Source organism: Rhyacophila brunnea, unplaced genomic scaffold (genome assembly GCF_057557595.1).
Source record: "Rhyacophila brunnea isolate RB1 unplaced genomic scaffold, BYU_Rbru_1.0 scaffold_22, whole genome shotgun sequence".
Classification (NCBI taxonomy): Eukaryota; Metazoa; Arthropoda; class Insecta; order Trichoptera; family Rhyacophilidae; genus Rhyacophila; species Rhyacophila brunnea.
In genome coordinates, this window is record NW_028232882.1 from 12,050,050 (window position 1) to 12,067,850 (window position 17,801).

The 17,801-nt window shown below is 37.0% G+C and overlaps 1 protein-coding gene across 1 annotated transcript in view; it reads right to left on the reverse strand.

Annotated features, from left to right (window-relative positions):
- LOC147070046 (uncharacterized) overlaps nucleotides 1–17,801 on the reverse strand; it is a 71,532-nt gene that overhangs the window by 18,028 nt on the left and 35,703 nt on the right. The window contains exon 2 of the mRNA XM_085949997.1: nucleotides 4,897–4,989. Coding sequence (XP_085806123.1) covers nucleotides 4,897–4,989 — 93 coding nt within the window. The remainder of the gene's footprint in view (nucleotides 1–4,896; nucleotides 4,990–17,801) is intronic.

Below are 17,801 nucleotides of genomic sequence, written 5' to 3' on the forward strand. Positions count from 1 at the left end.
TATGCACGCCAGAAATAAAATTACCTATGTGCAGCACGCTAAAATCATTCGATACTCGGTACTCGGTTATCAAATTGCGGTCAGTGGTTGCAAGCAATCGATACCCATCGCAATACGATACTGCCCATCGACATAAAAAACTATTATTGCTTATTTATTACCTTATTAGGTGCGATGTGCGAGTTAGTGCAGGATCCCATAGACTTTTCGTATACATAATATGCGGAACGCATTCTGACAATTGGAATAGGTTTTAGGGGTCACCAAGATATATAATGTCGATGTTGCCAGGCGATATTAGTGGTCAATTTTTTTTTATTGAGGTTTTAATTTTTTTTCTTATAACCCACCAAAAATTGTTCTGAGTTCTTCAATAAAACCAAGACGGGATCAGGGATTGATTGAAAATGCAATAATTGTACCATGCCATCGGCATGGTCGTAGAACGGTCCGTCCCGTTTGAAAAAATAAAAATAGCGGGTAGTGAAATGTGTTCAAAATTATCGATTCTTAGGACCCTTCTTGGCTTAAATTATTTTATTTAGTAGCATTTTTGTATATAATCACCTAAATTGGTTTCTTTACTATATCTATGCATATGACATTCGTTTAAGTATTATGGTTAATCCAGAAACAGTGTAGGTTACATATATAGGTAGGTGAATAAATGAAATAACGATAACCACTAACCACACTAAGTACCTACACATTTATTAAAAAAAAGAAACAAGAAGTCAAGTGTTCAAACTGCTTTAGGTATCATGATCACAGTTTTTACAAACAATACTTACACATTTGCACAATGATATTCGTGTCAAAGCCGATTTCTTATAACTACGTGATAATGTACGGCAGTCAGAATTACATTTGCATGGTTTAACCAAATAATTTGGCAGAAGTTCATTCGTCATTTGTCTTGGATACAAATTATTTTCTCATAATTGTTAGAAGTTGTAGGAAATCAATAGGCTCAATAGTGGATCAGATGAGCTTTTCCATAAATAAACTTGTGCTGAAGCCCTTAAACAGTGTAAATGCTTATAATATCTAAGCCTTGGAGATTGTCCCTTAGTGTATGTAGTAGGTATGTGGTGGATTAATTGCAAAGATTTTTTTGTGAGCCCTCAAAATAAATTACAGCTTGTTAAATGTATTTGCAAAAATGCTCCCACATTTGCAAAAATCAACGGAAAAAGTGAGCTGTACATTGTGGTGGATTTGACGACCCCACACAATGGTTTAAATTGCAGGGATCAATTTTCACTGACGCCATTGATTTAAAATCAAAATCATTTAGAAGCAGACTCTGGAGTCTAGAATGTTCTGTCATATATTTCATGCTGTAAAAATGCAAAATTTGGAGATTATCACAGTCCCGATACAGATGTTTTAATTTTAGGCATTCATTTCTGGAATAAACTTGCAACGATTGGTTGCCATGGATTATGGTTTGAGGGATCTCAGAAGAAATTCCATGTTTCAGAATGCCATTTGGCAGCTGAATCTCTTGGCGAAAATATTTGTAATATTATACCAGCATTACATTGTTTAACCGGCTGCGACACCACTAGTGACTGCATATGTACAAAGAAACAAGCTTTAACCATCTCGTCAACGAGTTTTGTTCAGGATGCACTTTCAGCTTTAGGAAATGGTTTATTGGAGACCACAGCAGTTTCAAGACCTGGAAAAATTTTGCACTTACTTATTATATAAACAAAAACCAATAGCGAATGAGCTTCGGCATAAATTTATTTCCCAAAATATTGAATGTTTAAATTTGTCAAGAGTGATATGCACATATGATTCATTGTATTTACACTGTTTAAAGCCTTCAGCATAAGTTTATTTACGGGAAAGCTCATATGTTCCACTATTTGAGCCTCTTGTGGGTATATTCTATACTTATCGAACACTAAAGTGATAAATAGTATCAAACTTAGGGTAGGTTTGTATCAAAATATTAGCACTTATTGTAACAATTACACGAAGTTGGTTTTTATTTTTGCAATAAGTGCGATATTTTAACAGCAGCAAGATAGGTTCTGTTAAAATATAGCACTTATTGCAACAATAAAAACCAACTTCGTGTAATTGTTACAATACGTGCTAATATTTTGATACAAACCTACCCTAAGTTTGATAATATTTATCACTTTATCACTTTAGCGGTCGATAAGTATAGAATAGACCCATTGATGTCCTACAACTTGACTATGAGTTACGAGAAAATAATTCGTATCCAAGACAAATGACGAATGAACCTCTGCCATATACAAAAATGCTACTAAATAAAATAATTTAAGCCAAGAAGGGTCCTAAGAATCGATAATTTTGAACACATTTCACTACCCGCTATTTTTATTTTTTCAAACGGGACGGACCGTTCTACGACCATGCCGATGGCATGGTACAATTATTGCATTTTCAATCAATTCCTGATCCCGTCTTGGTTTTATTGAAGAACTCAGAACAATTTTTGGTGGGTTATAAGAAAAAAAATTAAAACCTCAATAAAAAAAAATTGACCACTAATATCGCCTGGCAACATCGACATTATATATCTTGGTGACCCCTAAAACCTATTCCAATTGTCAGAATGCGTTCCGCATATTATGTATACGACAAGTCTATGGGATCCTGCACTAAGTATGAAATATGTAACACGACAAGTGAAATCAAAAGCTACTGTAGGTTTGCGTCGTGGAATTTCGCGATCGGTTTGTATTGAACTTGTGATGTCTCGACACTTCAATCATCGACGATATAGAATTACTCAATAGACCGATGGACGGTGGGCCTGAGTCAGGGTACTCAGAAATAATGGGAACTGAAATACCTAACGGGTAAGGAGAAGCAGGCAACCGATCTCGAGTAAGGAAGAATACGGGATAAATTTAAACACGTAAATACATACGTCTTACGTCGAATACTGACAACTGCTCTAGGTGTATGCATTGACGCTCATTGAATATTGGTTTATTACACACACTATTGCATGTCTATAATGCGTGGTTCATTTTCATAGGACACTCACACATTCACAACCTTGCGTCAAAATTTACTGTATTGGTAAATAGCCTATCGGAATTCTATTTATTAATCTGTTCTGTGGTCTGAGTATACATAATATGACGGATGGAGTTTCTTTACTGATTCGTCTACCTGAGATGATAGTGTACACGAAAAGTCATGATGCCAGTCTCGGAAGGGGTCATGGCTTCCACCCATAACCTCTATAGCTGTTTACTTCAAGTGCACCGCGCGCACGCCTCGGTTTCGTATGGATAATGTGAAAGACGCATTTCCTTTTATAATTCATCTACCTTAGACGATAGTATACACATACAATATACCTACACGACCTTTTTCGTGCCTTTCAAATAGCAAGCTACGCGGGTGAGGAGTGGGATCCACGACCTTTTTTCCGGGGCTGGTACCATGACTTGTAGTTTACCTACGATTCGATTTTTCGATGACCATAAAATTAACTTATGAGCGAGAAATTTCCGTGTCTCGTAGTCAACCCTGCTCATATTTCTATGAGTCATCCCGATAATGGTTACGGACTATTTAGGGTTCCATCGAATTAGATCCAAGGTGATGACACATTTTGACGGAGTTAGTAGGTACTAAAAATGCATTCAATGCTGCAAGCAATCAGCAGTAATAGTTTTTGTTATATTCATACAAATCCGTGCGCTGCAGATCTAACTTGGCGGAATGCGCGAGACGTGTTGATGGGAAGTGGCGTGACCACGTGCTTGCTCTATGCCCCAAAACTGGGGCGTGAGAGGGTGAAGTCAATAAGTAATATCCGTACTAAAACTCTTCTGGATCGATACAACATACACCATGATTCCATCTAGGAATAGTCTACAGTCTACACTCTTTGGACTTAACTGTGCATATTATTCTACCGCATTTTTCATATGAGATATAAATTGACATAATGTCACGCCTAAAGAAGAAGAAGACGCTAATATAACATTATCTCTAAGAATCGCGAACGGCAAAAACGATTTGACGATCCCAAAATTTGCGCCACGGACCATAAGATACGGAGCTAAAAATACAGAAAACAACGACTGGGAGCTGAAACCTTTGTGCGAAAGCGTCGACGGCTGTCTTTGTTTCGTTTAGTCACTCAAAGTCCAAGGTGGGTAACACTATGAAGTATATGACTATAACTATTATACCATAGAGATAATAATACGGCGGCTCTTCACCTTTCCCTAAATGTCAATTATAGTCCGTAACGTTGACGCTTCATAAATGGCAATAACTGGCAATACCAACGGGGGATAGTATTATTAACATGACATTCAGTTTCCTAGCCCGAGATGCACAGAATGTCAAGTTACGTTAAATCGAAATAATATGTAACTTCAAATTTTATTGGCATGCATAGGATACATCAAAATATAATGACAGCTGCGACAGACACGGTATTCATGCAACGTCGCAAACGACGTTTATATGATTGCCATTTTTTTAAATTTAGATATCCCGTATACTTAATCAATATTTCTTTTAAATAATCGCCATTTAACGGTAAAAATATCGAAACGGCACCATATAAATTCAATAATTATAAATGAATGGTTAATACTTATTATAAACTTTAAATAATTGAATAATGGTTGCCATATTAAGGGTTAACTCAATCACAGTTAAAATTAATACAATAGGTATACCTGATAAGATATACTAGATAGAGGTATACTGGATCCGTATATTTGTTTTATTAACATGGCAATAAAAATTACGTTATTTTTTTCAAACTGGAGTCTGTTTATGACGTTTATGTTTAATATGTCACAGTGAAAATAATACAAGGCGCAAAATATGGAGGATTCTGCACATTAAATTGATCACAAAAACAAAATATCTTACCGATCAACGCGACTCCTGACAGCAGCAGAAGGATGCCCAGCACGAGGAATGTGGTTGAAGATCCCAGCGCTCCGTCGACTAATAATTTAAGACCTGGAAAGAAGAAGACAAAGAAACGTTAAACAATCGATCGTCATAAATTATGTAATGATGTTTCTTGTTGCACAATATAATATTGGGCCAACGCAAAAATGTATCGTCGAGGAGTAGTGTGATGATGACTGTATTATTGTGTTTGGGGCTAACTTGGCCTGAACATGTCCGGATAATGTTTCTTAATTAATTTATATTCCGCGCCCTACGCACCACCAAATGAACAGTAGGTACATTAGGACTACGAGAGATGGCGTTAGACCCGATGCTATCGGTCCTCAGCTAGCTATATGCGATGTGATCAGTTGTCTGAGGCATAAAGCCCATCAAGACGGACGAGCGGGCGCAGTCGGCGTAAGAAGCGTATATTCATAACCATAAACACACGCCTCTTGCCGCGCATTACCCTTCACCTATGTAATAAGGGGGCCAAGAAGCACAAAATAATTATTATTACAGCGTCTCTCATAACAAAGCAATAAAAATATTATATTATTTCTCCGGGCTTGTAATTAAATATCGGACACGCAATAACTAAACAAAGCATACACTGTTCTTAATAATGGCTTCTCGCCCGTCTTATCGACGACGCTTCGAGGAGCGTGATTTTGCTTGCTGTGTTCAATGAATGGACTCCATTGTACTTTCGTTAAATCGTATCGCTGAGAAGCGAAAAACGGTGACTCATGCGGCACGCGGGCACAAGGCGTCGTCAAATCCAATGTGCGCTGGCGTATTTGATTACGTTGTATTTTCGACGATTTACGCGCCACTTGTACAAATTTTACGCGAGCGCCCCACTCGCTCCGTCAATGGGCTTTATGCCTGACACTTGTCACAAACGAATTATTAGTCAAAGATTTTTAAAAATACAACTCCTGCCATTTTGAAAATGGTGGATGAATGCAAACTCTGTTCAAAGAGATGAACCGAAAAATCTTACGACGAGATAACATTGGAGTAAACTTTAAGAGCATACATGAGTGAAACGGCAAATAATTTTCAACAATAGGTGGGACGCAATTTCGCACTCGTTGCCAATCGGAGAGCGATAGTCGAGCTGTGAGTACGTCAATTTGTTTTGTGATGGCGTCGGGGGAATATATTCTTAAATCGTGTAAAGATGACTAAAAACGTTACACATTTACTCAAAAAATAAAACATGTCAATGAATATATTATTATTATTACTAATATAATAATAAACATAACATTAAATGGATGCGTGTTGAATTTTAATGACAAATTATGTTTTGTTCGTCACGCGTCGTTTGCACAATCTGCGCGTCGCGTAGTCACGAAGACCATGCCTCAGCTGAAGTATAACCTTAAGGTATGGCTATCTTAACTCCCAGCAAAATGCCCATCAGCTGTAACCACGTGAATCGCGGATTCGAATCCCGCGACTGAGTAAAATCTCCCGTGTTAATAATACGCGGTTGGATCTCGCGCCGATAAATTATTGTACAAATTTCTATGAAAAAATGTTAAACAACATGCGGCCAAAATTCTTACCGGAATGCAGAGCCAAAAACATGCCACGGTTGAAAAATGAACTCTAGTTACATTGTAATTTGGGTAAAAATGCGAATTCACGTTCATGTCATATTTTGCTAATATGTCCGTATGTATCCATTTCATATCGCATAGCGCATGGGTTCATAATGTGTGTCCCGCGGACCAATTATTGGCCGAGAGATTTATGTTAAACCTGTATCATTTTTTTAAAACAGAAAATATTTATAAAAGGGAGGCCCGCCAAATATTTTTGATTTGAAAATTATCCCTTTGACGAAAAAGTTTGTGAATCCCTGGTATAGCGTATGAAAAATGAATGGTACCTACTTATATTGCGAATAAGACAAAATCTACCAACAACCGTAATTTTGAGATTTTCTATGCAAGTGCTTGTCCTGCGGAAGTCAATGCTTACAAGAGTATTGCCTGCGTATTTCCGATAGAGTGCAAACAACCAATGCGTATGAGGTGTAACCGTTAACGTACCTTATACAGGTAAACTAATTTGCATCATTAAATGGTTCAACGAGTCCAAGCCAAAGTGCGATCGATGCTTCGTTCGTTACTATTCATAATAAACTCGTAAATGCTACTACGCAGTATATTATCGTCGTACCTAAATATACCAATTAGGGTTTACAATGCAGGGCACAATTTCAATATCGGGATTAGATAAAAAATACAATTTTTTTAAAAATCTGTAGACATATTACATGTACCTACTCGAATGCATGATGTATTGTCGAACAATAACTTCTTCTTCCTTCTTCTTCCAACGTGTTAAAACTGTGAACTAATGCAGTTAATCGTACTTCCGTTTCAAATAAGGAACGCCTCTAAATTTATCATTTCATTTTACGCTTCCGTTGTGAACAGATCTATCAATTGACGTAATTTGATGCTTCGTATAATAAAAATATATATAAAACGATCAGGAGTGATATTAAAATTATTATTTGTAAACTTTTGGTTAATTGCGAAGAAGAAAAAGAGTCGCATCTAAAAAGAAAGCTCATACATTATTTAAACACGCGTTGCCGCCATGACAGGTACGTCACTGAGAAGCCTTCCATATGCGACTACAGCGACTTCCGGTTACGGACTAGTGTCGACTTATCGATTTATTATGTCGTATTATCGACTATCCTGTTGTCAGACAGTACTAAAAGTGTCAACCGACGATTTCTGTTTTGTTAAGTCTTGTCCAGGTGGCGCGATTTGACTCTCGCGTATTCCAGGTACTGGTGACCTCATTGAACCATCTACATGCACTCGCGGCATGTCATCTCTCGCGCGAGAAGCTCGAGCGATCGCCAGACTCTCGAGTACGCGCGTGTTGCGCCTCGACCAGCCTGTGATGTCGATGTGACGTTGTTTATGCCCATTCAAAAATGAATTGGGTCACCTAGCTTGTACACTGCCAAGAATATATCTTGCCAGTATATCGCGACATATTAAAACTCAAATGAGCCGTGTGTCACGATTGAGTTTTCTGTCTTTAATTTCGCACTCGCTTTTGTTTTTAATGCCCATTCAAAAATGAAATACGTCACCTAACTTGTCCTCTGCCAAATGAAACGCGTTATATGGGCGCAGCACATTTATGGTACTAGCGCGTAACGCGCGGTGAAACATGCGCCATCTGAACCAAGCTTTGTTTTTCGTAACACATCATCCCAGATATACCCAAAATTTTCAGCGAGCTCGACATTTCGAGACAATCTGCCATCCATCAGGATGACAATCTATAAACACTATTTCGTCAGATCGAATTTCGAAAAGGACAAGGGAGAACGCTCTCCAGATGGACGAACCAAATCAAAAGTGCCACATGTTTCCCGCTGGAAGAGGATCTGCGTGCCGCAAAATGCCGAGAGAAGTGGAACTATGTCATGGAGAAGGATGCTGCCCGAGATCAATATGCCATATCACGATCATCAGTCATGAAGTCCCGACAAATATGTGTGTATTTATAAATTTAATACAATTTTTTATGATATAAAACTCTCGAAATTTGAATTTTAAAACAAGGAATTGTGTAGTGATATTGTATGGTTTACATATTATGAAATGTCTTTTTTGATTCATGCTTTATATTAATATATAAAAAGTATTCAATGGGTCATCCAAATTTATCAATCCTATAATCCCAAACGACGGCATGTCTGAATAAAAGATTTGTTCGAAATCCCGGTATCAATCCCTAATGCTAATAATAGCTGAGCGCATAAAATTAAAGAGCATTTGAGTTATCTATCAATGGATCTGGAATAAATTATCAATGTATGAATTTAATGTTCCTGGCTCGGACCAATCGATACATTTGGTATTGGTAGAGATTTCTATATAATATTATCATAATTATATTCACTAATAGCATGTTATTAATAGTGGACAGAACCCTCGTCTTTAAATCCGTGGGTAGCAACAGCAATGTTTGATTCCAGCGTCTGGATCAAATTGATACATAACATATCGACTTTTGACGAACTACTACTACGTCTTTGTATTTAATAAAGAAGGTATATCCGAAAAAGTATCACATTAGAATTGAAAAATTATTGTGTAGGTAGACTGTAGACAAAGGAGTTCCCTTACAGTTGGATCCGCAAGTTCGGCGAGACGGTTGGGGAGAAAGGGTGTCGATAACTGCATTCCGGAGGCCGTTTTATACGCATAACTCCGTAAGTTTAAAATCAAACCGAACATTTACTGTATGTTGTAAACCATGCATTCATTCAATGAACGAACAAATTAAAAACAATCTTTCGCTATATCATAAATAAACTCTCCAGCTCACTTCGCCGGCAAATCATAATATTATATATAGCTTGTGATTTCTCTACTCTTTTGTTCCTCGTGATTCGAGAATAATTCTCGAATTTAAGAATATTTTTACCTCGAGAATTCTTGAGAAAAATCTTTATTCTTTTTTTAACTAATAGAATTCGATAATCCAGTAGAACTAGAAGTGATACACGACCAAAAGGACGCCCAATATACGCTGGATTGACTAATTGTTAAGTTTGGGTGGAATTACGTGGCAGTAAAAACAAGGAACCGAGTAGAATGGATTGAGCTAAAGGACACCTTCATATTAAAAGTAATAAAAAATCAAACAGGGTCGTTTGCTTCATTTTAAGAATATAAGTCGAAAAACGAGAAGAAAGCTAAACGCTAATATTAATTATTACTCTATGGCAAAACCGTCTTCACAGTTTCAAAATTGTCTTGTGTAGAATTTAACGATCTTTTCATATAATTGTAAAAGTTTTATTGCATATCCAAAATCCAGTTTAGTCGGCATTTTAAAAATATGGCGGCATGCCCAAAGGTACCAAAGTGGCACCCGGCAGATTCGTAATCAGCGGGGGGGGGGGAACTAAGTCAGAATCGGTGAAAACCTTTGTCTTTCGACATTTCCATGCCATGATACCGTTGTATAGGGCTGGCGACGAGACTACTGGCTTTTTCAACGTCAACTCCAACGTTCGTAATTGTGTCATTCTTGCTGATGACCGAAACCGTACCAAGAGTATGACCAAAAAGACTTACCATTCTCGTTCTGACTCGCAGGTAAAGGTAAGATCATGGGAACATAGTATTTTCTCAGTCGTATAAAAAAAGCTGCCCTGGTCTGGATTCGGCATTTCAGTTATCATCCAGAAAACACCCTAATAAGGATGGAATGTGCTCCCTCTAAAGCTCAAATTATACCGACAGACTCTCAAGCCGGATCGTCATTTTGAATCGTTCCATCCGTTCCGACGATTACCGAAAACACACGATAATCAATGACCCAACTGTCACCGATCTTCGATTAAGTCGTGAGGGAAAAATAAGAATCATTCTATTTTGGCCACGACTCCAGTGAAAGATCCAAGGTAACATTTCAAGATAGGAAACAATAGGTTACAAACGATCGGTGTACGAATTTACCAGTGTAATTTGGACCTAAAGGCACTCTAATTACTTATAAGTTATAATATAATACACATTACATTCCGCATGGACGCATACCTATCTGTACATTGATAAATTATCATTTCGGAAACGCTACATGCAAGTTTCAATAACAATCATAAGTAACTCGACGCTCTTTTGGCCTTTGGGTATTGTGGCCATAGTAAATAATCATTCATCAATATTATTGGCACGATTTCTCAACTCATCCAATCGAAGAAAAGGGCATTAGGTGAATAGCCTGGTAACTCACTGACTACTCTCACTAAGTCAATATTATTATTCATAGTGATTCAATATTTTTTTTACTAATATCTACCAGAGCATTGAATGTAATGATAAGAATATTTTCACTTCTTTTCAGCTTCAATAATCATGAAAAGAAATCAGAAACTAGAACGTACAAACACCAAGTACTGAATCACGAAGTGTGCGTCTAAGTAAATAATAAACATATAGTTTAGTATCTACTGGCGCAGTACGAGAAGTAGACAGATACACACATTGAAAAAATATACTGATATCATGAGATGGACAATGGTTGGATCTAGACGCGGATCACTCTACCCAGCCAACCCATTTATCAATATCTACAAGACATGCTTACTTTTCACTCTCTTGAATCTCGTCGGTCTCTTCTTCCCTTGAAACACTTAGCCGCGAGGGATGGTTTCCAATCATGGTGTCCTAATAAATTTGAATTTACATGCACCTGCCAATTACCTACGTGGTCGCAGCCATGATTTATTCTGGATCGGAACCGATTCCTCGTGTCAAGCCTATCAGGCACCATTAGCGAGGGGTGCAAGTTTAGTAAATGCGCTCCCTAAAGACATAGGCATTTTCAGTGATGTACTTTGCATTTAGTATTTGAAACTTTATTTTTCTGTGTAAAATTGTATGCTTTTTGTTTCCAAAATTATATTTTTCTGTATTAAATTGTACTTAAGTATGTTTTGATTTAATTTGTTTTTCTGTTATTATTATTATATTCTCTTCTTCTCTCTTGTGAGGGTAATATTTGTTATAATGTAAATCTCATGTTGTGTACCTACGTCTTGAATTTAGATTTGTTATGTCCACAATGTTTTGTATTCTTAAATAAATAAATATCACATTCGATCGAGAGCTCGGATAAACCCGCGCGATCGACAATGGTCAAATAGGATATGCGCGCGTCCCTCTACGTCTACACTGTAGACGCACCTCACCACTTCGCCACTGCTATCTGACCAATTTATAGACTAGTGATTATGGCAGGTACGTTATTTTCTTTTGAACTTCTGAACGGAATCTTGCGATATGTCGAGATGATGGAAGCATGGATGAATCTAAGCATTCCATTTGAGTCGTTTTTTGCAATCCGGGTTTCGCCCTTCGGCATCTTCAGCCACTCGACACACTCACCAAAGGTAAATCGGTCGATCGAGTCGTGAACATGTGAAAAGCACATACCTATACCCAGTTGTAATATACATAATACTATTAAGCATTAATAATTCATATTTTTATTTCCTTAATCAGTTTACTTAACGGCCTTTACAACATAATCATGAGCAAACAAACGGGACTATGTCGTATCACTTGATTCGTATTGCATCACTCACGGCCTGCCGCGTGAGTAAAATATTATGCGTAAGTTGAAGACAGAAGAATGACGATGGGAGAATGAGGAAGAAGACTGCCAGTTATAATATAGTCAGATAGTGCATTTAGTCCAGTCAAATTAGACTGAAAAATACGTCATGGTTGCAAAAGGTCGGGTAGAAGATTTTTTTTCCTACTTGTATATAATGATAATGAGTACGAAAAAAACGATTTTGCCAATTCGGATGACTTCGACACAACTTTTAGCGGGCAAAAAACCGCGAAATTTTGGGATTTTTTTTTGGTTTTTCGCTTATATCTCAAAAATGGTCGGTCGTAGCAAAAATATTGTTATATACAATTTTAAAGCTTATTCAATTTCCTAAAAATTTTATATCATACGTTTTTTTCTATCTCTGGCCGTTTAAGAGATATTTGCTGTTGAAAACAGTGTATTTGTATTCGAAAACACGCGTTTCAGTAAAAATCAAACTTTAATGAGAAGAAATACCATTTTAAACTTAAGATCTTACAAATAAACAGTTTGGGGTTACAAACTAGACTTTATGGTCAATGAGCCCAATGTTCCAGATGGTGCGTGAGGGTGGGGTGAGGGGTATTGGGAGTGGTAGAAAGGGCCACATTCCAACACCCCCACCAGTACCGCTGGTGCCACGACACGAATCAGTACCATTTTTGTTTTAGTTTAGTCTCCATCGCTTTGTCTTTGAAATAAAAAATATATTTTATTTTTCCCATTGTATTTAGATAGGTATTGATCGATTAAAATATGTTTAAAGATTTAATTTGATAATGAAGTATAATTAATTTCTATGCCTCTCCCCCTTAAGATCTTACAAATAAAGTATGGTGATAGTTTTAGTAATGATAGCAAAACAAATGTTAATACCTACAGAATAATAATATTCACCAAACATCTTAATTTTTTAACCGTTTCTGCCGCTTTGGTGGAGGTGGAGTAGGCAAAGGTTGTACGTCTTCAAAGTCTTGCAATGCAGCTCCTTACATGTATTTCATCAGGGCTGGCGTCTGGATTGTTGAATACTGTGACCACTTCCTTCAACTGAATATTCTTCTCCAAAATACCACACAATTTAATCTTTATATGGCCAAATAGAGAGGATGTTGTATCACACCCACTGGACGCGTGTGTGAAAAGAATGGTACGTGCGTCATATTTAAACGATTTTGTCAAGAACAACACATCTGGTTTACTTCCCTTTCCAGGTTTTAGAAATACTAAGTTGTCCAAGAATTGTCCTCTTGCCGACATCAGTACAAGAAGGTCAACATCTTCACCTATTATTACTACACTTTTGAATTCATTTGCTTTTAAAATGTCAGTAGTTACAATTAAAACATCGGCATCCTCTTCTGCCTGATTCACTTTTATGCCAACCTGTAAGAAAAGCGATTTTTTATTATTTTCGTCGCTCAAAAAAAGTTTCTGGTTCACCTGATTGACAGTGTTTCCTTGAAACATAATTTCAGGGTGTGATTTTAAATGTATGCGGCGTAATCTTTCTACAAACTTTGTCCCACTGGATGCAGCATTGGATGGATATCCGTCAAATACAACTTCAATTTGTGACTTATAGTGTTTTGTCAAATAATCCGAATACATCTTCGCAATGTCACCAAAGGATGCCAATCAGGATGGATCAATACCTATCTAAATACAATGGGAATAATAAAATATATTTTTTATTTCAAAGACAAAGCGATGGAGACTAAACTAAAACAAAAATGGTACTGATTCGTGTCGTGGCACCAGCGGTACTGGTGGGGGTGTTGGAATGTGGCCCTTTCTACCACTCCCACTACCCCTCACCCCGCCCTCACGCACCATCTGGAACATTGGGCCCATTGACCATAAAGTCTAGTTTGTAAAACTTTAAAAAAATTAAATCTTTAAACATATTGGGCCCATTGACCATAAAGTCTAGTTTGTAACCCCAAACTGTTTATTTGTAAGATCTTAAGTTTAAAATGGTATTTCTTCTCATTAAAGTTTGATTTTTACTAAAACGCGTGTTTTCAAATACATATATACTGTTTTAACAGCAAATATCTCTTAAACGGCCAGAGATAGAAAAAAACGTATGATATAAAAAATTTAGGAAATTTAATAAGCTTTAAAATTGTATATAACTATATTTTTGCTACGACCGACCATTTTTGAGATATAAGCAAAAAACCAAAAAAAATCCCAAAAATTTGCGGTTTTTTGCCCGCCAAAAGTTGTGCCGAAGTCATCCGAATTGGCAAAATCGTTTTTTTCGTACTCATTATCATTATATACAAGTAGGGGAAAAAAATCTCTACCCGACCTTTTGCAACCAAAAAGTACAGATTGACTGGACTAATTACCTAATGCGAGGAAATAGAAATTAAATCACACAAAACAATGCTTACTCTTTTGCTTAGATACCAATTTATTTCGATCTGTGCGCCCACCCACGCACGCCGCCCGTTGCTTCAATTCGTCGTATTGTGAATAATAATGAAATTGAGGTTTATTCAAAGATTCAAATGCAGCATAACAAATACGTGGTATAATAAATAATCTACAATATAAATGCCAGTTCTGGAATGAGGCGTGACATTACACGGCTACTGCTTGAGGCGCCAGCTGTACAGGGCGGCACAGTGGAAAGACAAAAATCATTTAACCAAAGACGATAAAGAAAACCTTATTTTATCTATATTATATAGCAGGGTTTTCGAACCTTTTTACGTACGCGTGCCAAAATTTCCCAAATATTATTTTTCGACTATCTGACGTGCCGAGCAGTTTTGCATGCAGAAAAAAATAGTTTTTGGGAATTCTATTAACTGATGTTCTGGCTAAATACTACTCACAAAACATGGCACACACAATATTACAGCTTTATCGCTTTTTTAACCTATAGCTTACGGGCCGCACAAAATTGTGTTTTTGCTAATTACGTTTCAAATGCAAATTAACACGTTAATTAGAAAATTAATTAAAAGGGCCCGTAAGCATTGTGTTAATTACGCCATACATTTCGGTACAGCAATTTTGAAACGGTCTCCCAGAAGTATATACACAAGCTTCACCAAGTTTTTGTTTCGTATTTGGTACACCCACTTTGTGGGTATAAAATATAAATGATATTTTGTGTTACTGTATTACTTAGTTTGGTTTTTTACTCCCAGATTGACATCAGAATTATTCCGATCAGATGAAGCATTCTCTCGCTACAGTCAAACATTATAAATCGATCAAAATCAGAGGTTAGCGGCGTTGGCTTCCCCCGCAGCCTAATGAGGTTAGTGCAATAATATTATTTGTGACGCATAAAGCCTAACGACCAACCTATGAAATTATATATTTACAGACCTACAAACTTATCTATAGAATGGCCAAAAATGGAACTACGAACTAGCATAGGACGCCATTTTGAAAATATCATTCGAATGTCAGATTTGGTCCAGTTACGAGTCTTGATTGGGTAGTTTTCGACAGTGGCTCCCCCATCCCTTTCTTCAGATATGTTTGTAGGTCTGTACATTAAACGTAATGCTTATCCTTGAAGAGTATTTGTGTGCTATTTTTTATACAATGCGATCTGTCATTTATTATTATTATAGATATTATATACTTTTCTCTTCAAAATAAAACATTCGCGTGCCATGCAAAATCATCTGCCAGCGTGCCAAATGTTCGCCGCCACTACGCTATAGAGATGAAGTGATGAGAAATTCACAGGTCTACTAAAGATTTCAGTATATGCCAACTTGCAACGCTGCCATCAAGCCTAAAACCAATAATAGAACATTCTTCGGCAATATCCGCCCTTTAGCTAGAGCATGGATATCGCACGGTGCATCCGAGAATCCCTGCCGCTCGTCGGTCTTCTTGCTACGTAATATAATATTTAAATAGTAAATAAATCCAGGATTCCGGAAAAACAGTTTATAATTTTCTTCAGGCGCCCGCAACACGTGGCCGAGCCAACGTCGTCTATTCACTCTAAACGAGACTGCTTGATTGGGTCTCCTATCACCTTGATATCTACTCCTAATGTCATACCGCCGCAAACATCTGTTCTCTGAGCATAGTATACGGTTGCTATGAGTCTTCGTGAGGTACCATGACTCGCTACTGTAAAACAGCACTGTCAGAACGAAAGTGTCGAATAGGCAGCATTTTGTTTTAACCGAGTATAGTCATAAGTCCTAGACACTCCGGGTATCCGATAATAGAATACTAAGTACGATATTAGTATATGTCCAATGGAAAAAAATCTGTAAAATCGTTTATATAGCCGATAGTGTATACGTAAAACAAACAGCTTAAACAGATCGATAACCAAAAGGGTGGAAGCCATTGCTTTATTTCGGAAATCGAAAATGCGGTGTTAAGAATTTTACTATGTGTTTACCAATTAAACAATTCTTCGTTTGTTATTTCCTATAATGCCTGCTCTCACGAGGGATAGTAGGTACCTATCCAATCCTGACGCTCTGAAGAATTTGAATTTATATATTGTATCCGTCAATTACCTACTTACCTACGTGGTCGCAGCCATGGCCTCTCCTGGATCAGAACTGTTTCCTCGTGTTAGGCTTATCAAACACCATTAGCGAGGATTGCAAGACTAACCAATGCGCTTCGCAGAGACATTTTCAGTGATCTGCTGTGGAATTCTATTGTATTGTTTAACATTGTTTATTAGCTTTCTTCTCTCTTCAAGGTACTGACAGTTAACTTCATATTGTTGGTTAACTTGCTTGATTATAACCGGTTATTTTTAAGTTTAAATGCCACGTTGTGAGCGTCCTTCATTTATTATCCAGTCTTTGCATTTAACTCTACGTAAATGCAAGTACATATTATATAAAAGATAGCACAGCCAAAAATTTGATCTGGCCCAAGACTCCAATTCCAATAATGTTTAAAGTGCAATCCGCTCCTGTAAAATCACATCCCACGCTTCAAATCTGATTCACCGGTGCATAGAATGTTCGAGTGGGTCCGCGCATAGATGTATTTAATAGCCACCAACAACAAGCAGGTAAGCACCTACGTTGGGACAGCTGAGATGCCAAAAAATAATCATCCTAAATGGATCAAACCAAGATGTTTCAAGGAACACTTTGTATATCTACATAATTATATATTCACCACCAAGTACTTATTTATTTGTTCTGTGGTTTTCGAGAATTTAACGGTTATATATTTTGTTTTTGCGTCATTTATCGTGTATTCGTCAGTCACCGGCACCACGTTTGAAGACGTCGCGGTTTCCGGTTCTTACAGCAAAATTCAATGTCCGATATGGCCTCTCTGGACTTGGGGGTGAAAAAAGGTCTTTTTCTAGAATATTCACTTGTTATCTAGCGCTTTTCATTATAGTAACATATATCAACATAAATGATAACTAACGAGCTCAGACGATAATTATTAAGTATTCGTCACTCGAACATCATATTATAATATATGCAGTCGATATCAAATCTTTCAATCAAGCAGTTTAAAATTAACCTCAAAATTAAATAGTCATTCCTCAATTTTATGTTTTAATGAAATCATTACATTATTTGAATAAAATAAATGTTTTTCTTTAGATGATGGGTTTTGGTTTCACTGAACCTTTCACTATCACCTAACCTAAAAGAATGTTCTGATATACCTATGTCGTCAACAATGAAGATAAATTAGATATTTTTGTCGTCGAGAGTCGGCAACACTGCTAT